We start from the raw sequence: 22,522 nt of genomic DNA, 5'->3' as shown, positions 1-22,522 counted from the left end.
ATTCTTACTTGGTTTGGTAATAACTAATTATCTTGATGATAAGAGAAGATGGTGTGTGATCATCTCAATATTTCATTCAAGAATTTGATTCTCTATATTACAGATATCCATAGCACAGAGGAAGGGAACTAAATACACATATGGGAATGGGGAATAATTTTACATGAAAACAGAGGTTTTAGGATTTTTGTTGTTTTGTTTGTTTTACTTTAAGCTTTTGTAGCTTCCAATGGAGCTGAGGCCTTGGCAGCTGTGAGTTGTTCAAAAAGATCACGAATTTTCAAACCAACAATGGTTTGGAATAAACCAGTGCCATTGTTGCTTCCTGGGAAGTCTGAATGCTTCAACATTTGTTGGGTGATTTCTCCATAGAATTTGGTGGAGATGTTGCTCAAATGGCTCTCAACATAGATCAGCTCATCCAGTCTGTCAAATTGCCCATCCATCTCCAACACAGACACCTGCAACATAAAAGGTAAAAAAAAAAAAAAAAATCATCCATTTATTCATAAGCACTCATGGACATAATATTAAAATTAAAACTACTAGAAGATGATGTGAATTGTGAACTTTTTTATTTTACCTCATTGTCAAAGTAAGAATCAGGGCCATAGGCGAATTTGATACCAGGGTAAGAACAGGTGAGCTTCCTTCCACATGGGATCCATGAGATGGTGGATCCTTCATCAAATAAGTAAACAGGATTGAAGTATTTCACTCCCTCTTTCATTATCAGCTTCACTCTCAACACCTTCCCTTCATTGTCATCCGGGATCAGCTGTGTAGGCAACACTTCTATAACCGCATCTGCATATTGCTTCTGTGGGTCTGCACCATTTTTCATGTTCAGAATACGCTTTTCATATTACATGCTAGAAAGACAATTGCTTTTAAGTTGAAGAAATTTTACAACTTTTGAACCAACAAGTACAAGATAACTGAATAGGTAAAGAAACTGAATGATATTTACCGATATAAGCATCAAAATCTGGCTTTCTAGCCTCAATACTAGCTTTAATACTTTCAAGGCTGTGTCCTCTCTCTGCCATGTCCCTCTACATTTTAAAAGATCTATGATAAATAAAACAAATACAAGGATACAACTGTAACTTGACGAATGACAATATACCTGAATTTTCCACGCAAATTTAACATCATCGCTGATGTCCAAGTAGATACTGAAGTCCAAGAGGTCTCGTACTCTCTGATCATACCTACACATATTTATATATAATAATAGAAAAAAACAGATCATGTATCCAAACAAATAATAATGAATAACTAAAGATTTGAACATCCGTCATGTATGTGTAAAGTGGTTAAAGAGTTGCATAATACTTACATTGGATGAAGGCCTTCAATTACAAGGATCTTAGGGGGCTTGATGAGCTCTGGGGGATCCAAAAGACCACTGACATGGTTATAAATAGGCTTATCAACAGCGATACCATCTTTAAGAGCCTTAACCTGTTCATACATAAGATCAAAATTATTGGCTCTTGGATCCAATGCTGTAACCCCTTCCACTTTCCTCCCTGTTCTATCCAATGAATGATAATCATCCAAACATATCACTGTCGTTGTGTCACTTATCAGTGTGTTGGAATCAGGATTCCCTCCCTTTGGTGGCTCTGCTGCACCTCCAAACACACTGGTCAACCTTCTCATGAAGGTACTTTTCCCACACCCTGAGTCTGCTGCTAGTCCAATTACGATTGTGTCCCCTGAACATCTTATCTCACCACTTCTCATTCTGCCCCTGTGTGTCTTTTTACCATAGAACAACACTTGTCTTTGTTGGATTCCCAAGTGGGTTTTAGTGGTGGGTGTTGAGATTGATGAGCATGTTGAGTTCAAGGATTGGACTGTGTAGACTACAGTCGACACTGCCATTTTTTCTCTCTTTCTTTAAGTTTCTCAGGAGTTGAAAGAGAGAGAAAGAAATAGGTTCTTAATGTGTCACTCTAATTGGCTTTATGCTCGTTTTCTTTCAAGTGATAGTTTTTGTGAGATACAAAATGAATCAAGCAATTCCAATCTGGATAAAGCATTGTACAACTTGTGTTTCAGAGGGTGCATCTCTCTGATGGAGGTGTCTTTGAATATTTGAGGGTATTTTTGTCATTTCAGAAGGTAAAAAAAAAAAAGTTATGAGAAAAATAAAATAAAAATAGGAAAAGATTGGGTGTTGAAGATGAGATGAGGTGATGGCGTTTGTGATAACAATAGGCATGGAGAAGCTTGGTTGTTATTTGATACAGTTTGGATATTTGGCATGACATGTGGCATCAAGGTATTGGTTGATTGAGGATGAGGGTATTATTGAGCCTGGGGTTGTTATTTTGCCAACCAACTTAACCTTTGGGCTATTTTTGCAAAAATTCCATTTCCTTTTTGCCATTTCAAACCAGTTTCATAAATGCGTACTACGCATTAATTATGTTATCAAGTATACTAGTGTACAAGCTTAAAAGCTATATGTACAAGAAAGAAGAGTCTACGGAATTTCCTCTGACTTGACTTAATTTGGTCAACATTGTTTCATAAAAATGATATTTCTTAAGTTCCGTGTAAATTTGCAATGGTGTATGTCAATGTATTTGGATGAACACCAAATTCGGCATCTCATAATGTTTGGATCAAATAATGACTGAAAACTTAAACTCAAGAAATCTGGGGAGTACCTTCTTGGCTGCTATATGTTTGTTGTGGTTGTGTTTCTAAATGTCATTATATTAAAATTAATAAATTATGTTTCAGAATAGAATCCTTAGTTGGTGCAAAAGTCAATAATTTTAAAAGATTAAAATAAATGTGGTTCTTTAATCGTCAACCTTAGTTTTTTTTTTTTTGGAAAGGTAAATCTGATCTGATCTTAAACAATCCACATGTCTTGCATGTGGTATAGAAGGTTACAATGGTTTGAAACGTTGGTCCATGATCACCTCAAACATGCATGCATACATAGTCATCAATCACAAATTTCATCTAATTCCATCCCAAAGTTCGGTTCAATTTCCTTGACAACCCAAATAATTATAAGTCTTTATATCATACTTGCATTGTGTTGAAAAGCTAATAAATATGAAGATGGACATGAAGCCGCAATTTGGAAAAGCACATACAAGGATTGAAAAACTTGTTTTACTGGGTTTTGATATATTTAGTAAGACATTCAACTTTATCATTAGGCATTATTTACATGTCAGCATTTTTTTTAAAAAAAAAAACATCATTTTAAAATTATTCCTAGCGGGTTAAAGGTCATCAAACTTGGTTTCTTATATGATACTGTGTATGTGTTGATCCATAAATCCAAAAATAGATGTTTTGAAAAATAGAATCCTCAAAATGAATTGTAACATTATATAATCAATATTAGTAACAATATTAAAATTGTTAATGCTGATCATAATACCAAAAATGAAAATTTGGATATAGTTGAGGATTTTATGTCATTGTAAAAATAGATAGTTGAGTTGAGGAACAGTGTATTGGTCGCTTTGCTGAAAACTGAATAAGCAAGTGAAAGAGGTATATATACTTATGACTTGTGTATAAGACGCCTATAAAAACAAAAGTCAAAAGGTAGCTGGGAGAGAGAGTATACATATATATGTTTTATGTTATTATGTTATGTTTCTATATATAAAATATAATCAATCAATTATACATCATCATATACTAGTAGTAGTATCATAAATCATGCATGCTTGCTTCTTGGAAGTTGGAAGTGGACGCACACAAGAATGTTGGATAGGATAGGTACAAAACGGGCTCAGATGCTCACTTGTTGCCACGGAAATATATGTAAACTTTCTGTATAAACCATAAACCAAACAAAAAAGCATCACCACAAATACATTTTACTTTTACCAATTAATGCAATAAAATGGTTTTTGACACCAACTATGCAACCATGTTTAAGGTGTTCCAAAAACCTCACCTATTTAGTTTGCTAAAAAATTACTGCATGAATAGGTAACAACTAACAAGTAGTTCATTTTTGTTGCACAAAGCGGTGAAAAATGGAACATGGTTGCATAAATAAATAAATAAATATGCATTTAACAGAAAAGCTGAAAATTACTAGAATGAGTATCTAACCTGAAGTACCCAGAAGCTTAGCAGTGATTCTACACAAAATAATCCAAATCCTACCAGATAGAAGATCTGCAACAACAACACAAAATAATCTAATTCCACAACTTGGTTTTTAAATTATTGTTTCCTTTGGCACTTTGTATTTATTATGTATGTATGTTGATTTAGGACTTACCCCTACTAATGCATGGTCAGAAAAGACATCAATTGCAGCTAGGATTCCCCTGGTGATTAAAAACAAATACACCAAAAAATGTAAATGTATAATTACATACACTTTTAGAAGCCAAAAAGAAAGAAAGAAATTATAAGCATATAGTGTGTGTGTGTGTGTGTATGGGGTTTGAAGTTAAGAAACAGAACTTACGTCAATGACCTCCCCTCAAAGACTATTGGAGGAGCAATAGCAGCAAATATACAAAACCCAAGATGGATCTGCATGCATGCAAAACAATGGATTCAAATAAAGTTAAATTTTATTTGAAATCAACATACACATACACTAAAGTAATAATCTTGACATGCTTCCTCACCAAGTAAAACAAGAAAAACCAACTGAATTTCAAAGCACTGTCAGTCCTGTAAATCAACAAACCAACTTCAGTCTTATTCGTAATTTTACTTTTTACTTTTTACGGGGAAAGGTAAAAAAATATATATACCTCATCGCACGATACAGAGGCCTGTACCATAATACATACGAAAGGGGTACTCCAAGAAGTGCATAGATTACTGCAAGGAAAAATATCTTCACACCTGTAATGTAAATGGAAACCAATAAAATTTTCAACTTCACATACAATGCCTTACGATTTCATATAAGTTTAATCTGCTGCATAAAAAATAAAAAGTAAAAACTATAAAGTAACTTACCACCGCCTTTAATCCAACAGACAATCACTGCTATCATGTTAAATACAAGACACAGAACTAGACCTGCATACCAAAATAAAACATTATTTTAGTGCATTCGCTTTTGTAAATAAATTAGAATAAATGATAAGCAGTAAAAATCTTAATTCGTACCTAACCAACTTGCAAAAGCCAAATACTGCAACTTTTGAGCATGAACTGGTATCTCATTGGCTATATCATGATGGATTATTGGAAAAAATGGAGGCCAGTTTCTATCATCCGTGGGGATAGCAGCTGTTTCCACATGTAAATTAATGAGAGTAATGTTTACAACAGTGCAACAATAAAAAAAAAAAAAAAAAAAAAAAAAATACAATAACCAACAATACTCACCACCAGCAACAACTTCTTCTCTTCGTTTGATGTCCTGTAACATGCTAATAAGTAACTTGAAAGAATTCTCAAATGCCTACATATTGAATAAATATTAGCAAAACAAGTGTAAAACCAACCTTTTCCTTTCTCTTTAAGTCGGCTTCCCAGTTTGAAAGTTCTCTCTCTTTTTTCTTTGGATCCTGGAACATGATGACACATTAAGCAAATAAGCAATGCATCCCATTCCCAACAGAGACTTAAAAGATCAAACTAAAAGGAAGTAATGTAAGATGATTCATGATATAAATTTATTATTACATTCATTGAATCCAAGGGTATATCAACAGTTGCATCATGCTTTTGACCAAAACCAAGACTACTAGCAACCATCTGAGGAACACGGGATTTTGAACCAGGAGCAGCAGCATCCCCATTCTGCAATCAGGTCATAAATTTAATGATCCATAAATAAAAGGGGGTGGAGTTTGGTCCTTTAAACGAATACACCCTTACAACGTTCAATATTATATGATGGAGGTCATAAGTTTGAATTTGCTTTTCGATAGAGAAAACAATTTTGTTTATTATAATTGAGTATATTATGAGAAATGAGGAACTTCTTTTTTTATTAATTTGATTCCAGACATATATCTGTAATCTATGTGTGTGTACACGCTAATATAAAAAGCACAGCCATATCCGGCCTGCAATGTGGCATTAATGCGCCAATTAATCCCCTATAAAATTAAACCTTTCTGGACTCATTTCTGAATATTTTTTTTAGAAATGCATTATATGCTACACATAATTGATTAAATTTCCATAATCAATTACACCTCAGATCTACGACAAAATAAATACTCGAATTACCACAAAACAACATGCACATCCCAAAATGCTAAGAATATGCACACATTAATGTTACATAGGGAAAAAAAAAAACGTTTAATTACACCAAAAAACAACTGAAAACCCAATCTAAGAGCTAAAAAGTAGGCAGATCTAGAGTAGAGGTTACCGAAAATGGATTGACTTCTTCATCAAAAGGATTCGGATCTTCGCGGCGATTCATGGCTGAATTTTAACTTCTTCTGTAAAAATTGCACCCAAATTCTTTGCAGAAATAAATTCCGTAAAGAGTGGTTTGCTACTTCGTCTCTCACTCTGTTACTGTGTGCGTATGAATATCGCGTTTGTTTATCGGTGCATAAAGCGGGATGTGCCAATATTTCGATTTTTGGCCCCTTGAGTTTTCAAATATTTCGTTTTAACTTGTTCTTGTCTTTCAAAATTCAATCCGGATTTTCTACCGATTTCGAATCTCCCTATTTTAAAAATAGTTTTAATCTTTTTTTATATATCTCATCCTATTAGGTCTCCTAATTTTTTATACATGTCATTTATCAATCTATTAATTATTAATTTTAAATTTCTCATTCTAATTAAATTAAATTAATAACATTAGAATAAAAATTAAAATAAAATTAATACAAATTATAAGGTGATATAATTTCACATATTTATTTAAATTAACGATTATAATTTTATATAACCAAAAATATATATATTAATTAATAATTTATTGAAAATAATTTATTAATAATTTTGAGTTAGCTATAAAAGTTTAACTAATTTTGTAACCGTGGGAACCACGGGTTATAAACTAGTTTTTATCATAAACAAATTGAATACCAGCATTAAAAATATATTTAAAAATAATTGTTCATTTATAGTAGGATAAAATAGAAAAAAATATATATTACAATTCTTTTTTTTTTCGATTTAGTAACTCACCCAGTTTTTGTATTTGATAAACTATCATATTTTGTTTGACTTATTAAAACTTTCTTTCTACGGATTTATTTTTTTGCACATATGGATGATCGGTTGACGATGTGCTCCAGTTGCCCACCAAGTAATCAATGATGCTTCGTTTTTTAGTCAATTTAACAAGGAAAATTGTCTCACAACCTACCTAACAAACATAGCTGAATATTTTGTTTTTACCTTTTTGTGTTATTATTGTTATTGTGGTTTTAGGCTTTTTAGGATATATTATCATCTAAATTGAAGTATCCCTAAGAGAACATTCGGCAACGCGAATGAATGATGAACGGCCTCACAAATGGTGCACACTCTCGCGATGGTGTTTTTATCATGAGTGTTTGTTAATCCGTTTAATTAACCATCACTTTTCGAAATAGCTAGGTAGTTTTTTTTACATACATTTTTTACGTTTGTACCATATTTTTAGCTAACCTTTAAATAATGAAATCCTTAGATAATTATCACTAGCAAAATGGTTGTTACAAAAAGCCATATCTAAGTGAAATTAAATATGACTTTTGTCACATGTCCTCAACTTTGCCTTTTGTGTCCATCCATCACCATCATTTCTTTAAATCGACTTTGGTTACTTGATCCACGTTTATTGTTTGTTGATTCTTTAGATTTATACTCTCTTTCTTCTGCTTTCCAAAAGATAAACATTAATTTTGAGCATATAAAGCATCATGATATACACAATATGCCCATTAAAGAATGATGGTGATATTGAACTATATTTTTATATTAATAATAACAATAGAGAAATTAAATATCCTCCTATCTTTTCGTCTTATTTATCTTTCCTATCCATATGAAATAGTGAAAATTGCCATATTTTGAAAAAATTAATTATATGTTTGAACACTTGTCATCATTTCAAATAGATAGAAAGGAAGAAAAATAGGATTATATTTAATTTCTCATAATAATATCCATACCGGTTTTTAAACATGATGATTCGTTTTACGTCAATTTGTAAAATGCATGAATTATTTTGTATAATAAAATAGGGATGACGACAAATGTGTCTTAATACAAATTTGATTGTAATTTCATAATGGCCAAGGTTTAAAAAGCTAGAGTAGTAGTTTATAAGGGAATTCATGTTTTATGCATTAAGTTCCCAAAAGTTTTGTTTCATATTCTTAAGTGAATCTGTTGTATAACATACAATGTTCTAAATAGTAAGTAGTTTTCTAACAAGTGACATGTCATTAGAGAGGTAGCAGGTTATTGGAAAGTATTCATCTAACAATAAGCTGAGAGTTAAAGTCCAGGTTTGGACGAAGGACGTAATTCATGAATAGAATAGCGAGGGTGGAGGATGTATGTTAAAAAATCCAAGTTGGTCAAACTATGATCCTTTAACAGATGTGTAAAATCATGATCTATTAAGTTAGTTAATTCATAAATGGGATGAAATCATTAACTACGAATGTAGTGCTCCAGAAATAAGGAAACAAGACAGACTATGCCTGCACCAAGTTGAAGGTGAACTAAATTAGGATTGAAATGAATGATATATGTGATTGTCAATGTCAATAGACAATAGCCAATACTAACAAAATGTGCATTGTTTTTGTCTCACCTCTCACCCATTTTATTCTTTAATAGGGGAAGTCAAAGACAGACATACAGGCTCTCGGTCATTCATCTATTCAAATTGCAGTTGTCAAAATAATCCTAGAAAACTTTGTCCTAACAATCTCAACCAAAATGAAGAAACCAAACAAAAACATGAAAAATAAAAAGTGAAATCTGAAAAAGAGCTCAAGAGACACACTGCTTGACTTGCAAGCTTTCACCCATAATATATACAACACGCCCTGCCTGCCTGCCTGCCTGCCTGGATCTAAAATCTAGATACAAAAAAAAAAAAAAAAAAAAAAAAAAAAAAAAAAAAAAAAAAAACTTACAACACTGTAAAGACACAAAACTGGTTTCCAAAAAAGTGTGCGATTTGGGGCAAGTTTTTTTTTTTCTAATGAGAGGTGGAGGCGGAGGCAGAGGGAAGGGGATCCCCTAAGAAACTAAAGACTCTCCTTTTAAAAATGCGAGCTAAATCCGGAATCTCTGATTCTCTCATCTGCTTTGAAATAGTGTCGAGAGATTTTTGATGATGCCACAAGGAACTGAGGGGTTTCCTGGATAACCTGGTAGCAATGTCAATGGTGAGGCATGCCATGTCTCCTCTTCTGTTTGTGAGAAGACGCAAAACGGGTGTCGAGTATTGAGGATTTGATGCCACTCTGTTCAAAAGAATCAACGCCTCACGTATCACCAACGTCCTGCACCCCCACCCCCAGCCCCACAAATAAATATATTACAACAACAAAACTCTCACATATCTTCTGTTTAAGTAATAATAAATACTCTACCTTTCTCTGAAATCATCACAAGCCTTGGATGAGGAGGAGGATGCTTCTTCTACATCAATTTCAGATGCCAAAATTTGTAGAATCAAAAATAGAAAATTGCTTCTTCTACTACAAGGATCACGTCCCAACAAAAATTCAAACCCACGTCTCCCTGATGATGCCAAGAAAGCCACCACAATGATGGCATTCCGTTGCAGTTTCAACACCTGAACACAATAACTTCATGGCTTAACCAAAAAAACTAGACAGAATAAGGGTAAAATGGTATTTTAGTCTCGTATGTTCATACGCTTTATCTGGTCTAAAAAAGAAACATCCCTACATATACAAAACTTTATCTAAAAAAGCCCAATAAGTTATAAGAAACAGTACCTAAATATCCAATAACATCAGGGATTAAAAAAAAAACATAACATACCAAGGTTTTTGGTGCACCATTTCCACGGGAAGCTAGACAATCAGCTAAACCCTCTAGTATAGCACCTGTCCCTTTAAATACAGGGGCAGTTTCGGTACTTGTGGTTGGAATGTCAGAAGATGTCCCCTCTTCTTTACAAGATGAACAGAACATCAACATTAAACTTGGACCTTTACAACAAAACATCAACTATGTCACTTCATGAAAATCCTTTTAGGATCAAAATGAGATAAAGAGGTGAAATTACAATTTAGCAGAAGGTAAAGAAGATCCACAGTTTGCTTTTGCACAGCAACCCCACCTTCCTTTCTTAAAAGCTGAGAAATAGTTTCAAAGACCGGCACCTCTCCATACCTACCTTGAGAAGAAGAAATAAAATAACACAGAATACTTGAAGAAGGGTACTACGGTCAAAAAAATAATAATCATGAGACAGAAAATGAAACTTACATCTTTCTTTCTTTATAAGCATCGGTTCTTAGAAGAAGAATATTCATTATAGAAACAGCCTCCACTCTTATAACTTCTTCACTATGTGTCATGATGATTTGATGCATCGTTTGATAATAAGAAAACCATTTGAATGAGGAAGAATCACCAACCTTCTTAGCATTTATCAAGCTTGAAAGGACTGGATGATGTGGATTATCAGGAAACAGATGTCTGACTTCAGAATGTTGTTCATTAACAATGACATTGTCCCTGAGCACAGTACACTGGAGAGATCAAATCAAAGTTCATAAGGCGAAGAACATCACCAACAAAGAATAAAAAGGAACAAGTTTTGATTGCACCCATACCTGCTGCATCCTTTGTTTTCCATAACTAAAATGTGTTTCAAAACCACATGAAGCACACAAAGAGATCTGTGAACAATCGTCTTCTGTTGAAAAAAGAAAAAAGTTTTTAAGCAACATAAAAGTTAAAACCAAATGTGATCAAATTATGAAACTCACATGTTGAACATGACAAAGAGTAACCAATGCTTCTAACAAATCGTCCAATCTTCCTATATCATAACTAATCTGCACAGGTGACAATCATCAGAGATAATCAGTAATGAAACATATTTCACATTTACAGAACTTGTGAGAATAATTAACGACATGCTCATATTTCACTAAAGAATATAAAAGAAAATGGCACTTTCGATGTAACTTAATGGTTAATACCTACCTTTGTCAATGTTAAGTAGAGATGAGATACTTTTGCAGCTTCAACAGACTGAATACGGTGGTTTGGAGCCATGTCTAAAAGATCATGATTAAAAGATTCCATTTTGGTTGTGGTCTTTTTAGATGGAATTTTCAAACCTAAGCAACCAAATAAGACCTGTAGATCTGCTCCACATGCCACAAACAACTTGGAAACGAGGTTATTTCTTGGTTGTTGATCATTTCCTGGTTCCCAAATGTCTGCTAACTTTCTTGAATGGTTGGTAACTGATAAACTCTTCTTTATCATCAACTCTTGATCATCAGTCTGAACACCCACAGCCTTGCAGGGTATTACACCTAATCACAAATTCAAATTAAGACCCAAAAAACAATAAAAGTTGAAAGCACGTTATAAACTCTACAAATTACAGTTTTTGTGTGTATTTCCAACAAAACCTCAATGCAACAATTCCATAGAGCTAAAATGATAACTTGATCTGAGTACCTCTAGTTCCCGGATGAATGATAGTGTGGTCTTCAAAAGGATCTTTATTTTTCCTGCCACATAAAAGCAGACATACAGCAATGTAAGACCTATTTGAAGACAGTTATAACACAGCTGAAGGAAAATATTACTCACAGATTTGACTTATTTGTACATAAAGCTTCAGGATCTTTAGATCCATTTACTGGAAGTACAGATCTAAGATGCTTCTCATTCTTTTCTCTATCTTTCCTGAGCTCCAAACACTCTTGTTCCTGGAAGTGAATCAACAATCATTAGTTCATTACTAGATCATGCTTAACAAGGCTCGTGAGCAGGCTTTATTTCTGGTGTGTTACCAAATGATTTCAATTTTTTATATGTTGGAAAGTTTGTTAATTAATCTGTGATGAGTTAACTTCCCTTAAAAGCACATCCTTTAATACAAATTTGTGGATAGTAATACAACGGAACATACCAGGTTAGTAAGCACCTTCGATACTCTTCCCAACTCTTCCTGCAAAAAAACAGCTAATTAAAAATACTTAAAACTGGTAATTGTATCTCTAGCCAGGGTGGAGGTTATGAAGATTCTGCACAAGCAACTTCATTGATAAATGCTCCATCATACAATGGTGTATGTAATACAGTAATGCTTCATCCACAAAACTAGAGTGAAACTGACATGAAAGAAACAATCAAGTGTGTGCGTGTGATTCAAACCTTCAACCGGTTGATTTCCTGCTGTTTGGAACATTTATCCTCGTCATGCAGTAGAGAAGAATGAGGAAACGGAGGCGCACTGTTGAGACCTCGATTAATTCCGTTCATCGAGACTGGGCAATCGAAACCCTTAACTGGAAAGTTTCTGTGATTATCTTCTTTCACTCTCTGAGACAACTCTCTAGGAGAAGAAACCTTCAAATGATTGATTTCCAGCTGTTTGGAACATTTATCCTCGTCGTGCAATCGAGAAGAATGAGGAAACGAAGGCGCAGTATCGAGACCTCGATTGATTCCATTCAACGAGACTGGCCAATCGAAACCCATAACCGGAATGTTTCTGTAATTATCTTCTTTGACTCTCTGAGACAACTCTCTAGGAGGAGAATAACTGATGTGAGGGGCATAATGGGGTGGCGGAGGCGGCAGGAATAACTTTGGTGGCGGTTGGATAGGGTTTAAGGAAGAAGAACAAACGGCGGCTTCGGTGGATTGGATAGCTTCTTTCAAGAATTCTTCATCCCACTCTTCAAAATCATGCTCGCCCGCCATTGTTGGTGATAGGAGTGATTGATTTGAAAGCAGACTATACTCTCATGAGAGCGTATCGTAATTGGGGAAGCTTTTGGGGGGAAACGAACAGATAGTATAGAATTTGGAAGATCTACTCACTCTATTTCTATTAATCTTTTTTGCTATCGTGCACGAGTGATTACCTGGTTCCAGGAGTTGTTTTTTTTTTTAATTCTTTAAAAGAAAATAAAGGAAAATTTTGACAGAAAGAAAAAATGAGATAAAGAAAAATATTCATCATTTTATGTTTTTGGGTTCGAAGAAAATGAAAATAAATTTTTAAGTTTTTATGTTTCCGAATTATGAGAAAAAAAATAAAACTTAAAATTTTCCTTTCATCACTTTCTTTTCAAATCCGTCTAATTTTTTATGAAAATTTTGAAGGAAAATATAGCTTCAAAATCATTTCTCTCCCCTCGCTTTCCTTCCATTAATGAAATTCGGGAACACGATTTTCCTTCAACACACCTCACGTTCTCTCAGTATCCTCACATTTCTCTCATTAAATAGAACTTGGGAACAAGACGTTACCGATAATGGCCCACCAAACCATTCTTCAATTTGTAAATTGTAATGTTCGTATGGTATGATTCGTATCCTAAACTCTTCTGACCGGAAGGAGAGGAAGCTGAATAAAATGGAAGTTTCAAGTTTGACAATTGAAAACATTTTCATCTTATGCTGGTTAATTATAGTTAATTATTTTTTTAATTGAAACTAGACAAATACTCACGCGTTGTGTAGTTACAACTATATATTTGAAATATTTTTAAATATATATCACTGTTCTAATAAATAAATAATTTTAATTTCCTTTTTGTCAAGTGTCATTCTAATACAACTCCTCATTAATATTATGTTACTAGTTGTGAGACCTGTATATTATATGGGTTGATTAAAACAAAATGTTAAATACAAACGATTAAATGAGAAGTTTATTTGAATTTGAAATTTGAAATAAATAAAAATTATGAGAAAAAAAAACATGCAAAAAATAAATTAATTAAAATTATTGTTTAGTTATCAGACTTGTATACTAAACAGGTTAATTATAACAAAATGTTAAACACAGAGGTTTAAACTGTAAATTTATTTAAAATTGAAATTGAAATTTAAAAATTAAAATTTGAAATTAATATCATTATGGTAGGTTTAAGTTATGGAAACTAATTAATAATATATTAGAAATGGAAAATGAAATAAATGACAAGTGAAAAATAAATATATCTCTAAATTATGACAAAATGACATGTGGCAAATTGAATGAGAGGAGGACATGTGGCAAATCATTCTTATTTATTAGGGTAGATGTGTCATGTAGATATATTAGACAACTCGTTTCAAAATTCAAATTTATATTTTCTAATTATATGTTAAATTTGAGGTTATAATAACTTTAAATTTTTGATATATCTCTTAATTAATAATTTATTAAAAATTATTTATTTAAAATAATTGATTAATAATTATAAACTTTTATTATAAAAGTTTAATTAATTTTATAACCCGTAGTAACCACGGATTATAAACTAGTTTTTATATATAACAATGACAGTAAAGTTAACTTCGATAAATTAATTTATACTAAGTTGATATAAAACATTAATTATTTTGAATTATATGATAAAGTAGACATCTAAAACTATATAATCTAAATTGTCTCAATAGCTTCTACATGTTGTGCAACACCCCAAATTTTAGAAGGTAAAAAATTCATTTTAATATAATCAAAACACTTATTTATCCTTTATTCAAACATTTAAAAGTATTTCAGAATAAACAGAATAAATCTCAAAAGCACGAGTTACGAAAAACACAGGTGTATGCGCTGCGATCAATTCGGATCCTTCCCTTTCGAACCGGAAGTACTTGAAATCATAAACCACAATTGTAAGTGTAACATTCATAAAATTCTTGAAAATTTTAAACTTTTTAAACAACCACAAAACCATCATTTATTACAATTTGTTTTCAAAATAAGTTTCACGTCAAAGAAATCCAAAAATCGTAAAACAAAACATGAGAATGTGCACGATTACACTTTCGTCTTCCCGCATCTTTTGAGGTACCTGAAACATAATCCAAACTATAAGCCCAAAGCATAGTGAGTTTCCCCAAAATACCAATACATAGCAAATAGCACAAATATAATAACAGCATGTAATGGGTCCACAACTTTACAGATTGGATTACCCCTGATCCCACAACATAAGTCTGGCTTGCCCTACGGGCCCACAGCTTATGTATGGCCTGCTCCCCGGCCTGATCAGTCAACAAACAGAATATCGCTAATCCATCGGTCCGAGTATGGCATGCCATGTCCGACCCTCAGCTCGTATATGGAATGCTCATGAGTCCTTAGTATGAGTCTGGCATGCCCTCCATGGTTCGCAGCTCATATCTGGCATACTTCAGGGTTTGTTAGCTACAACACAAAGCAGTACTACCTCAACCCATCCACACAATATGTCGACATATAACAGATAATATCATATATAGATAAACAGGCAATTTCACAGGTAGTCCTACAGATCTACCAGACTAGCATGCATGTTTATATCATACTCAGTATATCAGCGATGTCAGGTTATCAAGCCAATGGGTCGGCCTTGGTGCCTTCGACCCGAATGTATAGTGAGGAAGACTCACCTCACAATGTTGAACTGTGTTGAAACCTCCGACTGCTAACCCACAAAAAATCCCGAACTATCACTCAAACAAACATCCAATTAACTACTAGAATACCCTTCATGACTAAAGGCCCAAACATATGGTAATTTTCCATTTTACCCTTTCCCTAATTGGGCCAAGGCCCAAGTCCAAATCTTGATCCAAAAGGCCTATATTACTTCAAGGCCCATAATTGGTCCAATTTCCCAAATTGGTCCCAACTCCGTATTAGGCCTTATCCTAAGATCCAACTTTCAAATCAGCCCAAAACACTCATACCCAGAAGTGAAACATCCCAAAAATACGGTCCAAAAAAATAATTTTTAATTTATGAATAAAACCATAGTAACCCAAATCATCTCATAAAAACATAAGTGATAGTATCTCAAAACATCATATCAAAACATTGTATCAAAATCACATGACCAAATATCAGAGTAAATCGTCCCAAACTAAACGATGTGGTGTGTGCAATGCAGTCATCCTGAGCTCTTCCCCTTACTAGCGTAAGTACCTGAAACCGAAACTGAAAAATGTAAGCACGAAGCTTAGTGAGTCTCCCCAAGCTACCATATACCATACACATAATCACATAATCTTATATAACATACATTTGACCTTGACCTGTTACATCGGGCTTTGCCCAGCATCGATCAAAGCTCGGCATACGTATGAGCATATATACTATTACGCATAAACATAAGCATAATCACATAATCATAGACATGTAACATTCCTCGGGCCCCGCCCGACATCAGACCGAGATCCGGAAAGCTTACAAACATTCCTCAGGAACCTCCCCGGCATCGGACCATAGTCCGGAACCATACAGATACAAACACATGCAAGAATCATAAAGACATCAAGCATACAGACATTCATCGGGTACCGCCCCAGCATCGGATCAAAACCCGGAAAACATATAAACCTACATCGGGCCCCGCCCGACATCGAGCCTTAGTCTGGAACTTACTAACATACATAAATTGGTCGGCATTGGTGCCTTCGACCCGTTCCTACCAGAGATAACTCACCTCAAATGTTGGTTGAAGTAACTGAACATTTGTACTCTTGCAACCAGCTCTACTCACGCCCATATACAAACAACGCCTTAGATACAATTCCTTACTCAAGACCCCTTCAGGGGTCAACCTTAGTCAAAGTCAACGCTTTGTCAAAGTCAAAGTCAACACTCCGAGTTGACTCAACTCGTCAAGTCATCCTCCTGACTCCCTGTGTTCCCTTGCTACTCGTAGTCGTGATAAAGCGAGTTAAATCGTCGAGTCCCTTCTCAGACTCGTCGAGTTCCACCCTATTTAGAATCGGGACAAACCATAAAGTTTGCATCTTTATGCCATGAAAGCCCTCCATGGTTCCAGATCTGATGGTATACACACTTGGGACGTCCATACCCCAAAGATCAAGCTTTTTGGACCAAAAGCCTAATAAAATGATAATAAAGAGATCTAAGAAATTACTAAGCAGGTTTGAGACTTGTGTAATGTCCCAAAATTCAAGTCCAAAAATTTCATTTTTTTAATTAAATGATTTATAAAACATTTACTAAAAACTTGATAATATCATGACAAATCATAAAGTATCCAGAACATGTCTCGAATCAAAACACGATAATAGTATAATCAGAGTACAATCCCATGAATCAATAATGCGAAAAATATGGTGTGAGTGTGATGTACAGCTACCACGCCAGCTCCTTCCCCTTCGATGAAGAGGTGCCTGAAACAATACTGAAAACTGTAAGCACGAAGTTTAGTGAGTTCCCCCACCGTACCACATGCCATACAATCACATAACATACATATATTTTCGGGCATATCTGGGTGCCCGACCTGACCCTTCGGTCATCTCGACCGGATACTGCCTAGCATACCTGGGTGCTGGCCTCCCATTCGGTCCTCTCGACCGGATACTGACTAGCATATCTGGGTGCTGGTCTCCCCTTCAGTTCTCTCGACCGGATACTGGGGACTATTTCACCCCTACTACTACCACATAACTCATATCACATAGTCTATCTAGCATGGTTGGGTATGACTACCCCTTCGGCCCTATCGACCGATAATTTGGGGACTATCTCCCCTACTGTCACTAGCACATAGCATCATATAATACTAGCACATAAACATATCAGGTAGTAGCAAACCTAGATGAATATCACAGAGACAAGCATCTAATCATACAACTCCTACTGATGGGTCAGCATTGTGGTCGTAGACCCACCGCTACTGGAAGGTAACTCACCTCGTACAAGTGGTTGTTGATAAACTGGATAAGAAGTCTATGTCTGTTGCGGCCTCGGAAACTCTCCGACTATAATTTCCAATAAGATACTTAATCAGAGACTGGTAACTAATCGAAAGGTAAAATGACCATTTTACCCCTTTGACCCAAATGGACATACGGAAGTCCCAAATTCTAGTTTATCAAACCCAACCCTCCTATGGCCATGTAAGGATTTCCCAAGGGCCCACTAACTGGTCATTTGCCAAATTGGGCCTCATTCCCCAAATGGGCCCAATATGTCCAAGTCCATCATAATACTTCCTAAGGGCCCAACTTGGCCCAAGAAGGCCCGCTACTCGAACCCTAAGCCCCAATATCTGAAATTCTGCTTCATAGTAGGCCATGAGGCCCAAAAGTCTAGGACCATTTTCTTTAGGCCCAAAAGTCCAATAATTCTCAACTGTAGGAGTACGCGCGGCGTAACGGGCATGTACGCCCAGCGTACGCTACCTTGACCAAAATCGGGGAGTTTGACCCAGTACGCGATGCGTAACGGGGAGTACGCCCAATGTACTGGCCAATTCCCCAAGGGCTTAATTTTTGACTTAATCCAGTAAGTCCTTTCGTCCAAACTGTAGATCCAGGTCTTCTAGAACATCCTAACCCCATAAAGTCACGAACTTTATGTGCTTACATACAAGGTTGGGGTCAAAACATGACTTTTGTCCATCTAACTAGCCCCAAATCTCTCTAACTCTTGCATTGTGGTTGCTTAACCACCAAGGTCCGATTTTTATGACTCCTAGTGCCGCTAAGAGTCCAAAAGGACAGGGATTATGGTCTGGAGTCTTCAAGATGCAAGAACTCTCAACAATGGAGTCCAAAAGGTACTTTAAAAACTCCTAACAACAAATCTAAGAAGATAATGGCCATGGTTGGAACTTGGTACCTCAAATAGCTTAGATATGGTGCTACTCCTCTTGATCTACAAGCTCTTGGTGGACCTTTGCTCCTTCTTCAAGTTCCTTTTTCTTCCAATGCCCCAAAACTATACCAAATGCTCTCCAATGGCTAAGAACACACAAAAGCATACACAATCACATGAACCCTCTACATAAGCACAACAGGAAAACCCAAAATCGATACATTGCAATAAACCACAAAATCCTCAACACATTCAGGAAGGGTTAGAATCAGTGCCTCACATAATTTATGCCTTAATACCTCGAACATTGTCTACTGCTCAAGCCCTCAGTGAAAAGTAACCTTCTTCTATGTCAAAACGAGTCAAAGAAACATCAAACTTGGAGAAATCCTTACAACAATAAACATCAAACTTTGAAAAAAAAACATGTAACGTTCACAATTTACACATATTATAGCTTTTTGTAAAGAAAAATGGAAAAGTAATAAATTATGTGCCATAATATTAAAAGGGGGGTTTTATCGTTCGACCCTAAAACGAGAAATGAAAACCCACTGAGCCGTTTTTTCTTAAATAAAATGAAAGGAAGAGAGTGTGGTAAAAAGACTAAAATGCCCTCATGTACCTTACACGCGATGGATGCGAGGGGAAGAAGGAGACCGGTGTTAAGTGTCAAGGACTAAGCTTGCAATGTTTTTCATAATTGGATGAAAGATGTAATGAAACATAAACCTTAGGACTAGACATCTAATTTACTAAAAAATCATTTGTTTATATTTTAGTAAATTACACGAATGATCCCTATGGTTTGGGATAATTTGCGCGTTTGGTCCCTAACTTATTTTTTTTTAACTCGGAAGGTCCTTAATGATTGTTTTTATTACGCGTTTGGTCCCTATTGTTTGTTTTTGTTACGCACTTGGTCCATGTCTTACCTAAAAAACTATTATTTAAATAGGGAAAAATGATAGGGTGGGTAAGTTAAGGTGAGGGGGTGGGGTTGGAGGCGTGTTTATTTAAATAAATTAAAATATCAATGACAAAATAGTCCTTTTAGGTAAGACAAGTACCAAGAACGTAACAAAAGCAAACAATAAAGACCTTCCAAATTAAAAAAATAAGTTAGGACCAAACACATAAATTAACTTAAACCAAAGGACCATTCGTGTAATTTACTCTTTATATTTAGATGATGTTTGTCATAGATTGCGGTATTTTTCTGTGATCGGAGAACAGAATCCAAAGCTAAGCTACCATTTCGGTCACTGTCCATCTATCCACCCACAACCCTTTAAGACTTTTATAATCTTTGGCCCTGAGAGACACTTGACAAAATCCCAGATCAGATTTGGAGCTCTTTGTTTGTAATTTAAACCAAAAGAAGCTAAGCAACATGGTGAGCCTTTTTTCGAGGTTTTCTGTAAGCAGAAACGGTCATCGTCGCTCCCAGACTACACTTGTAAGCAAATGACATCCATCACTGTTTGATTCCTTCACCTCTTTTGGTTTTTAATCGATTGATTGTTTCCCTTGCTTGTTCCCTGGTCTGGGATTCTTGGATTTTCATTCATGGGAGTTTTTGGTGCTTCTTAATTTCAGACTATCGTATTGGTGCTTCTTAAGTAATCGATCATGGCTTCTTGGTATTGCCAGATCTGTTGGCTTTCATTTTGATAAGATAGGATTTCTGTAATTAGGTTGTGAAACAGTATGATTTCCTAGAACAATGACTTATTGTGATTTTGTCTGAATCCTAAAGTGTAAATGCTTGCGAATTTGTTATAACTAAGTATGAACATTTAGAGTGATTTGCGTTGATGTTTTTCATGGTGCTTCTTGATTTCATTGCAAAGTGATTGTGATTATGCTCCTTTCTTGATAAATTATGTCGACTTAAACTATTTTTATTTCTTGGCTGCTTAATTTCTTTTCAGGATGAGAGGGAAGTGTTACCCCCAGACACGGAAGTAGCAGAATCTTCCACAGTTGTTGGAGCGACGGCTACAACTAATCATGGTATCGAGGTTGTCATTGAGTTTAAGCCCGTTGACCACCCCACCGAGCCTCTTGACCATGATCAACCTGTTCACTGCCCATTACCCGAACCTTCAATTCTCAATGTAAGTCAGGTTGCTTTGTCATGTTACTAAGCTCCGAAATTTCATGGATAGTGTCAACATCAATTATTCTCCACTTGTTACAAAATAAATCCTACATCGTATCATGCACATAGTTAAGGAAACTCAAACTGATTGGTTGTTAATTAGATTTGTGGACTAGGCCTCAAATATTAAAAGAGTACAAGAACTCTTTTGACCAAAATTTGTGCTATTAGTATTTTATAGTGATTAATAATGGGTAAATATGTAACTTTGGTTTTTGTAATTTCACCAAATAATCAATTTTTGCATTTAGTAGTTTTAGTGTATCTTTTCTTCCACATCTGACATCATAAACCTCTAAGCTTTGTGTTTTGAACATGCAGCAATAATGGGAATAACGGGGAGTTATATTGTGGATTGGGCTTTCATGTTACATAATAGGGTTAAAGGCAAGAATGCCGCAATAAACTTTTTTTATTTGTTTATTATGGCATCCTACTTTAATTTCTTCCTATCACAGTATCATACTATCATACTTTGGAAACTTTACCCAATTATAATAGTAATATCATCGAAATACAAAGCAATTCCCATTGCTATAATTGGGTACATATTTCGAATTACAGTGTCCTGATAAGAAAAAAAAAATGAAAATACAATGGTGTAATAGAAACCTTATTTTAGCTTATATATGGAGGCATTTGGTTGATAAGTACGCATTTATGGTGTTCATGCGACTACAATGATTATTCATGAATCATAAATGTTGTTTTGTTTTTTGGTTTTGACATAAAAGGACGGAAGAATATGGAAAGAACGTGTAAGTGCAGGGGTGCAGAGGAGGACAGACTTGTCCATAGTGCAGGAAGGAGTGGGGCCCACACCCACACCCTCACCCCCAAGCCTACCCATACCGCCACCAGAACCGCAGCCAGCTGCAGCAAAATCTCAAAGAAGAACCAACCGTGTGATATTGCCATCGATCAGTGCACCTGAACATAACATTCTTAAGCTGCTAGAAGAATCTGGGATGTAATTTTGCAATTTCTTTCACTTGTTCAACACACGTATAGGTTGGAAGACCTGCTATTTATTTTCCCTGGTGTCATTAGTATCAGTTATCAGGGGCATTTTGGTCATTTACTTCATTTTGTATCGTTTTGAACATACACAAGCACACAAAGACCAGTTTTGTATGTATATTTCCCATGTTATATTGAAGTTCCAAATTAATATTGTATACAATTAACAATTAGTATTTCATTAAAATAGTATAAGTTGCATGTGCTACAATTAATAATATATTTATATATAACAAATACAGATAAATTGTATAGCCGGTTTGTAATGCCATGCCATGGAAGGGATTTTGAGCTTAAATTTGTTTGGTTTATATAAGGGAGTTCATCGGTATATAAAAATATTTTTCCATACAGTTCATGCTTTAAAATGTTGTACAATATAATCTTGTAAAGTATAATTTGTTATGTATTAAGAAAAAGTGATTAATCTTGTAAAGTATAATTTGTTATGTACTAAGAAAAAGTGATGTGTACGGATCACAGTATTGGTTCTATCACTAAAATCACTAAAATGACTAAATGTATTTGTTTATGAAATTGCTCTATGAAAGATTCTTTTTATAAAAAAATTATTATTTTTTATTTGAAAAATGACATGTCCTTTC

General features: G+C 34.8%; 4 protein-coding genes across 5 annotated transcripts; 1 reads left to right on the top strand and 3 right to left on the bottom strand.

Moving 5' to 3' along the window:
- Positions 1–49: 49 nt before the first annotated feature.
- Positions 50–1,990, bottom strand: LOC111882958 (phosphoribulokinase, chloroplastic). The gene is made up of 5 exons (XM_023879316.3): positions 1,343–1,990; positions 1,130–1,214; positions 971–1,055; positions 584–828; positions 50–461 (listed from the first exon to the last, which is right to left on the bottom strand). The coding sequence occupies exons 1-5, from the start codon at positions 1,891–1,893 to the stop codon at positions 210–212; spliced, it is 1,218 nt and encodes a 405-aa protein (XP_023735084.1). The 5' UTR covers positions 1,894–1,990; the 3' UTR covers positions 50–209.
- A 1,549-nt stretch (positions 1,991–3,539) lies between these two features.
- Positions 3,540–6,537, bottom strand: LOC111882959 (secretory carrier-associated membrane protein 4). 2 transcript variants are annotated; one of them, XM_023879317.3, is made up of 12 exons: positions 6,353–6,531; positions 5,653–5,769; positions 5,472–5,534; positions 5,353–5,386; positions 5,131–5,253; positions 4,978–5,040; positions 4,767–4,860; positions 4,638–4,683; positions 4,472–4,539; positions 4,280–4,328; positions 4,108–4,173; positions 3,540–3,819 (listed from the first exon to the last, which is right to left on the bottom strand). In XM_023879317.3, exons 1-12 carry the CDS (start codon positions 6,404–6,406, stop codon positions 3,787–3,789), a joined length of 810 nt encoding a protein of 269 aa, XP_023735085.1. In that variant the 5' UTR covers positions 6,407–6,531; the 3' UTR covers positions 3,540–3,786. The 2 variants fall into 2 exon arrangements, with proteins under 2 accessions (XP_023735085.1, XP_052620549.1); XM_052764589.1 differs by lacking the exon at positions 5,653–5,769 and having other exon boundaries at positions 6,353–6,537.
- Positions 6,538–8,646: 2,109 nt separating this feature from the next.
- LOC111883001 (protein SENSITIVE TO UV 2) lies at positions 8,647–13,005 on the bottom strand. The gene is made up of 12 exons (XM_023879359.3): positions 12,322–13,005; positions 12,077–12,115; positions 11,755–11,873; positions 11,620–11,672; positions 11,134–11,471; positions 10,914–10,982; positions 10,758–10,840; positions 10,408–10,659; positions 10,205–10,311; positions 9,958–10,127; positions 9,540–9,745; positions 8,647–9,449 (listed from the first exon to the last, which is right to left on the bottom strand). Exons 1-12 carry the CDS (start codon positions 12,871–12,873, stop codon positions 9,143–9,145), a joined length of 2,295 nt encoding a protein of 764 aa, XP_023735127.1. The 5' UTR covers positions 12,874–13,005; the 3' UTR covers positions 8,647–9,142.
- A 6,947-nt stretch (positions 13,006–19,952) lies between these two features.
- LOC111882977 (uncharacterized) lies at positions 19,953–22,068 on the top strand. The gene is made up of 3 exons (XM_023879335.3): positions 19,953–20,192; positions 20,668–20,853; positions 21,632–22,068. The coding sequence occupies exons 1-3, from the start codon at positions 20,127–20,129 to the stop codon at positions 21,869–21,871; spliced, it is 492 nt and encodes a 163-aa protein (XP_023735103.1). The 5' UTR covers positions 19,953–20,126; the 3' UTR covers positions 21,872–22,068.
- Positions 22,069–22,522: the final 454 nt, after the last annotated feature.

Source organism: Lactuca sativa, chromosome 6, assembly GCF_002870075.4.
Source record: "Lactuca sativa cultivar Salinas chromosome 6, Lsat_Salinas_v11, whole genome shotgun sequence".
Classification (NCBI taxonomy): Eukaryota; Viridiplantae; Streptophyta; class Magnoliopsida; order Asterales; family Asteraceae; genus Lactuca; species Lactuca sativa.
The sequence above is the reverse complement of the archived record's forward strand: the minus strand, read 5'-3'. Positions and strand labels throughout refer to the sequence as shown.

What these genes read in the sequence shown, in the direction of transcription:
- LOC111883001 (XM_023879359.3), bottom strand. Translation starts at nt 12,873, where the DNA reads ATGGCGGGCGAGCATGATTTTGAAGAGTGGGATGAAGAATTCTTGAAA. An exon ending in AGGAAATCAACCGGTTGAAG is followed by an intron (nt 12,116 to 12,321) that starts GTTTGAATCACA and finishes GTTTTTTTGCAG; the next exon opens with GAAGAGTTGGGAAGAGTATC. An exon ending in CGAAGGTGCTTACTAACCTG is followed by an intron (nt 11,874 to 12,076) that starts GTATGTTCCGTT and finishes ATTCACTTCCAG; the next exon opens with GAACAAGAGTGTTTGGAGCT.
- LOC111882958 (XM_023879316.3), bottom strand. Translation starts at nt 1,893, where the DNA reads ATGGCAGTGTCGACTGTAGTCTACACAGTCCAATCCTTGAACTCAACA. An exon ending in AATTTGCGTGGAAAATTCAG is followed by an intron (nt 1,056 to 1,129) that starts GTATATTGTCAT and finishes TTTAAAATGTAG; the next exon opens with AGGGACATGGCAGAGAGAGG. An exon ending in AGATTTTGATGCTTATATCG is followed by an intron (nt 829 to 970) that starts GTAAATATCATT and finishes AAAATGGTGCAG; the next exon opens with ACCCACAGAAGCAATATGCA.
- LOC111882977 (XM_023879335.3), top strand. Translation starts at nt 20,127, where the DNA reads ATGGTGAGCCTTTTTTCGAGGTTTTCTGTAAGCAGAAACGGTCATCGT. An exon ending in GTCGCTCCCAGACTACACTT is followed by an intron (nt 20,193 to 20,667) that starts GTAAGCAAATGA and finishes ATTTCTTTTCAG; the next exon opens with GATGAGAGGGAAGTGTTACC. An exon ending in CCGAACCTTCAATTCTCAAT is followed by an intron (nt 20,854 to 21,631) that starts GTAAGTCAGGTT and finishes TTGACATAAAAG; the next exon opens with GACGGAAGAATATGGAAAGA.
- LOC111882959 (XM_023879317.3), bottom strand. Translation starts at nt 6,406, where the DNA reads ATGAATCGCCGCGAAGATCCGAATCCTTTTGATGAAGAAGTCAATCCA. An exon ending in TACCCTTGGATTCAATGAAT is followed by an intron (nt 5,535 to 5,652) that starts GTAATAATAAAT and finishes ATCATGTTCCAG; the next exon opens with GATCCAAAGAAAAAAGAGAG. An exon ending in GGCTTTTGCAAGTTGGTTAG is followed by an intron (nt 5,041 to 5,130) that starts GTACGAATTAAG and finishes TTTGGTATGCAG; the next exon opens with GTCTAGTTCTGTGTCTTGTA.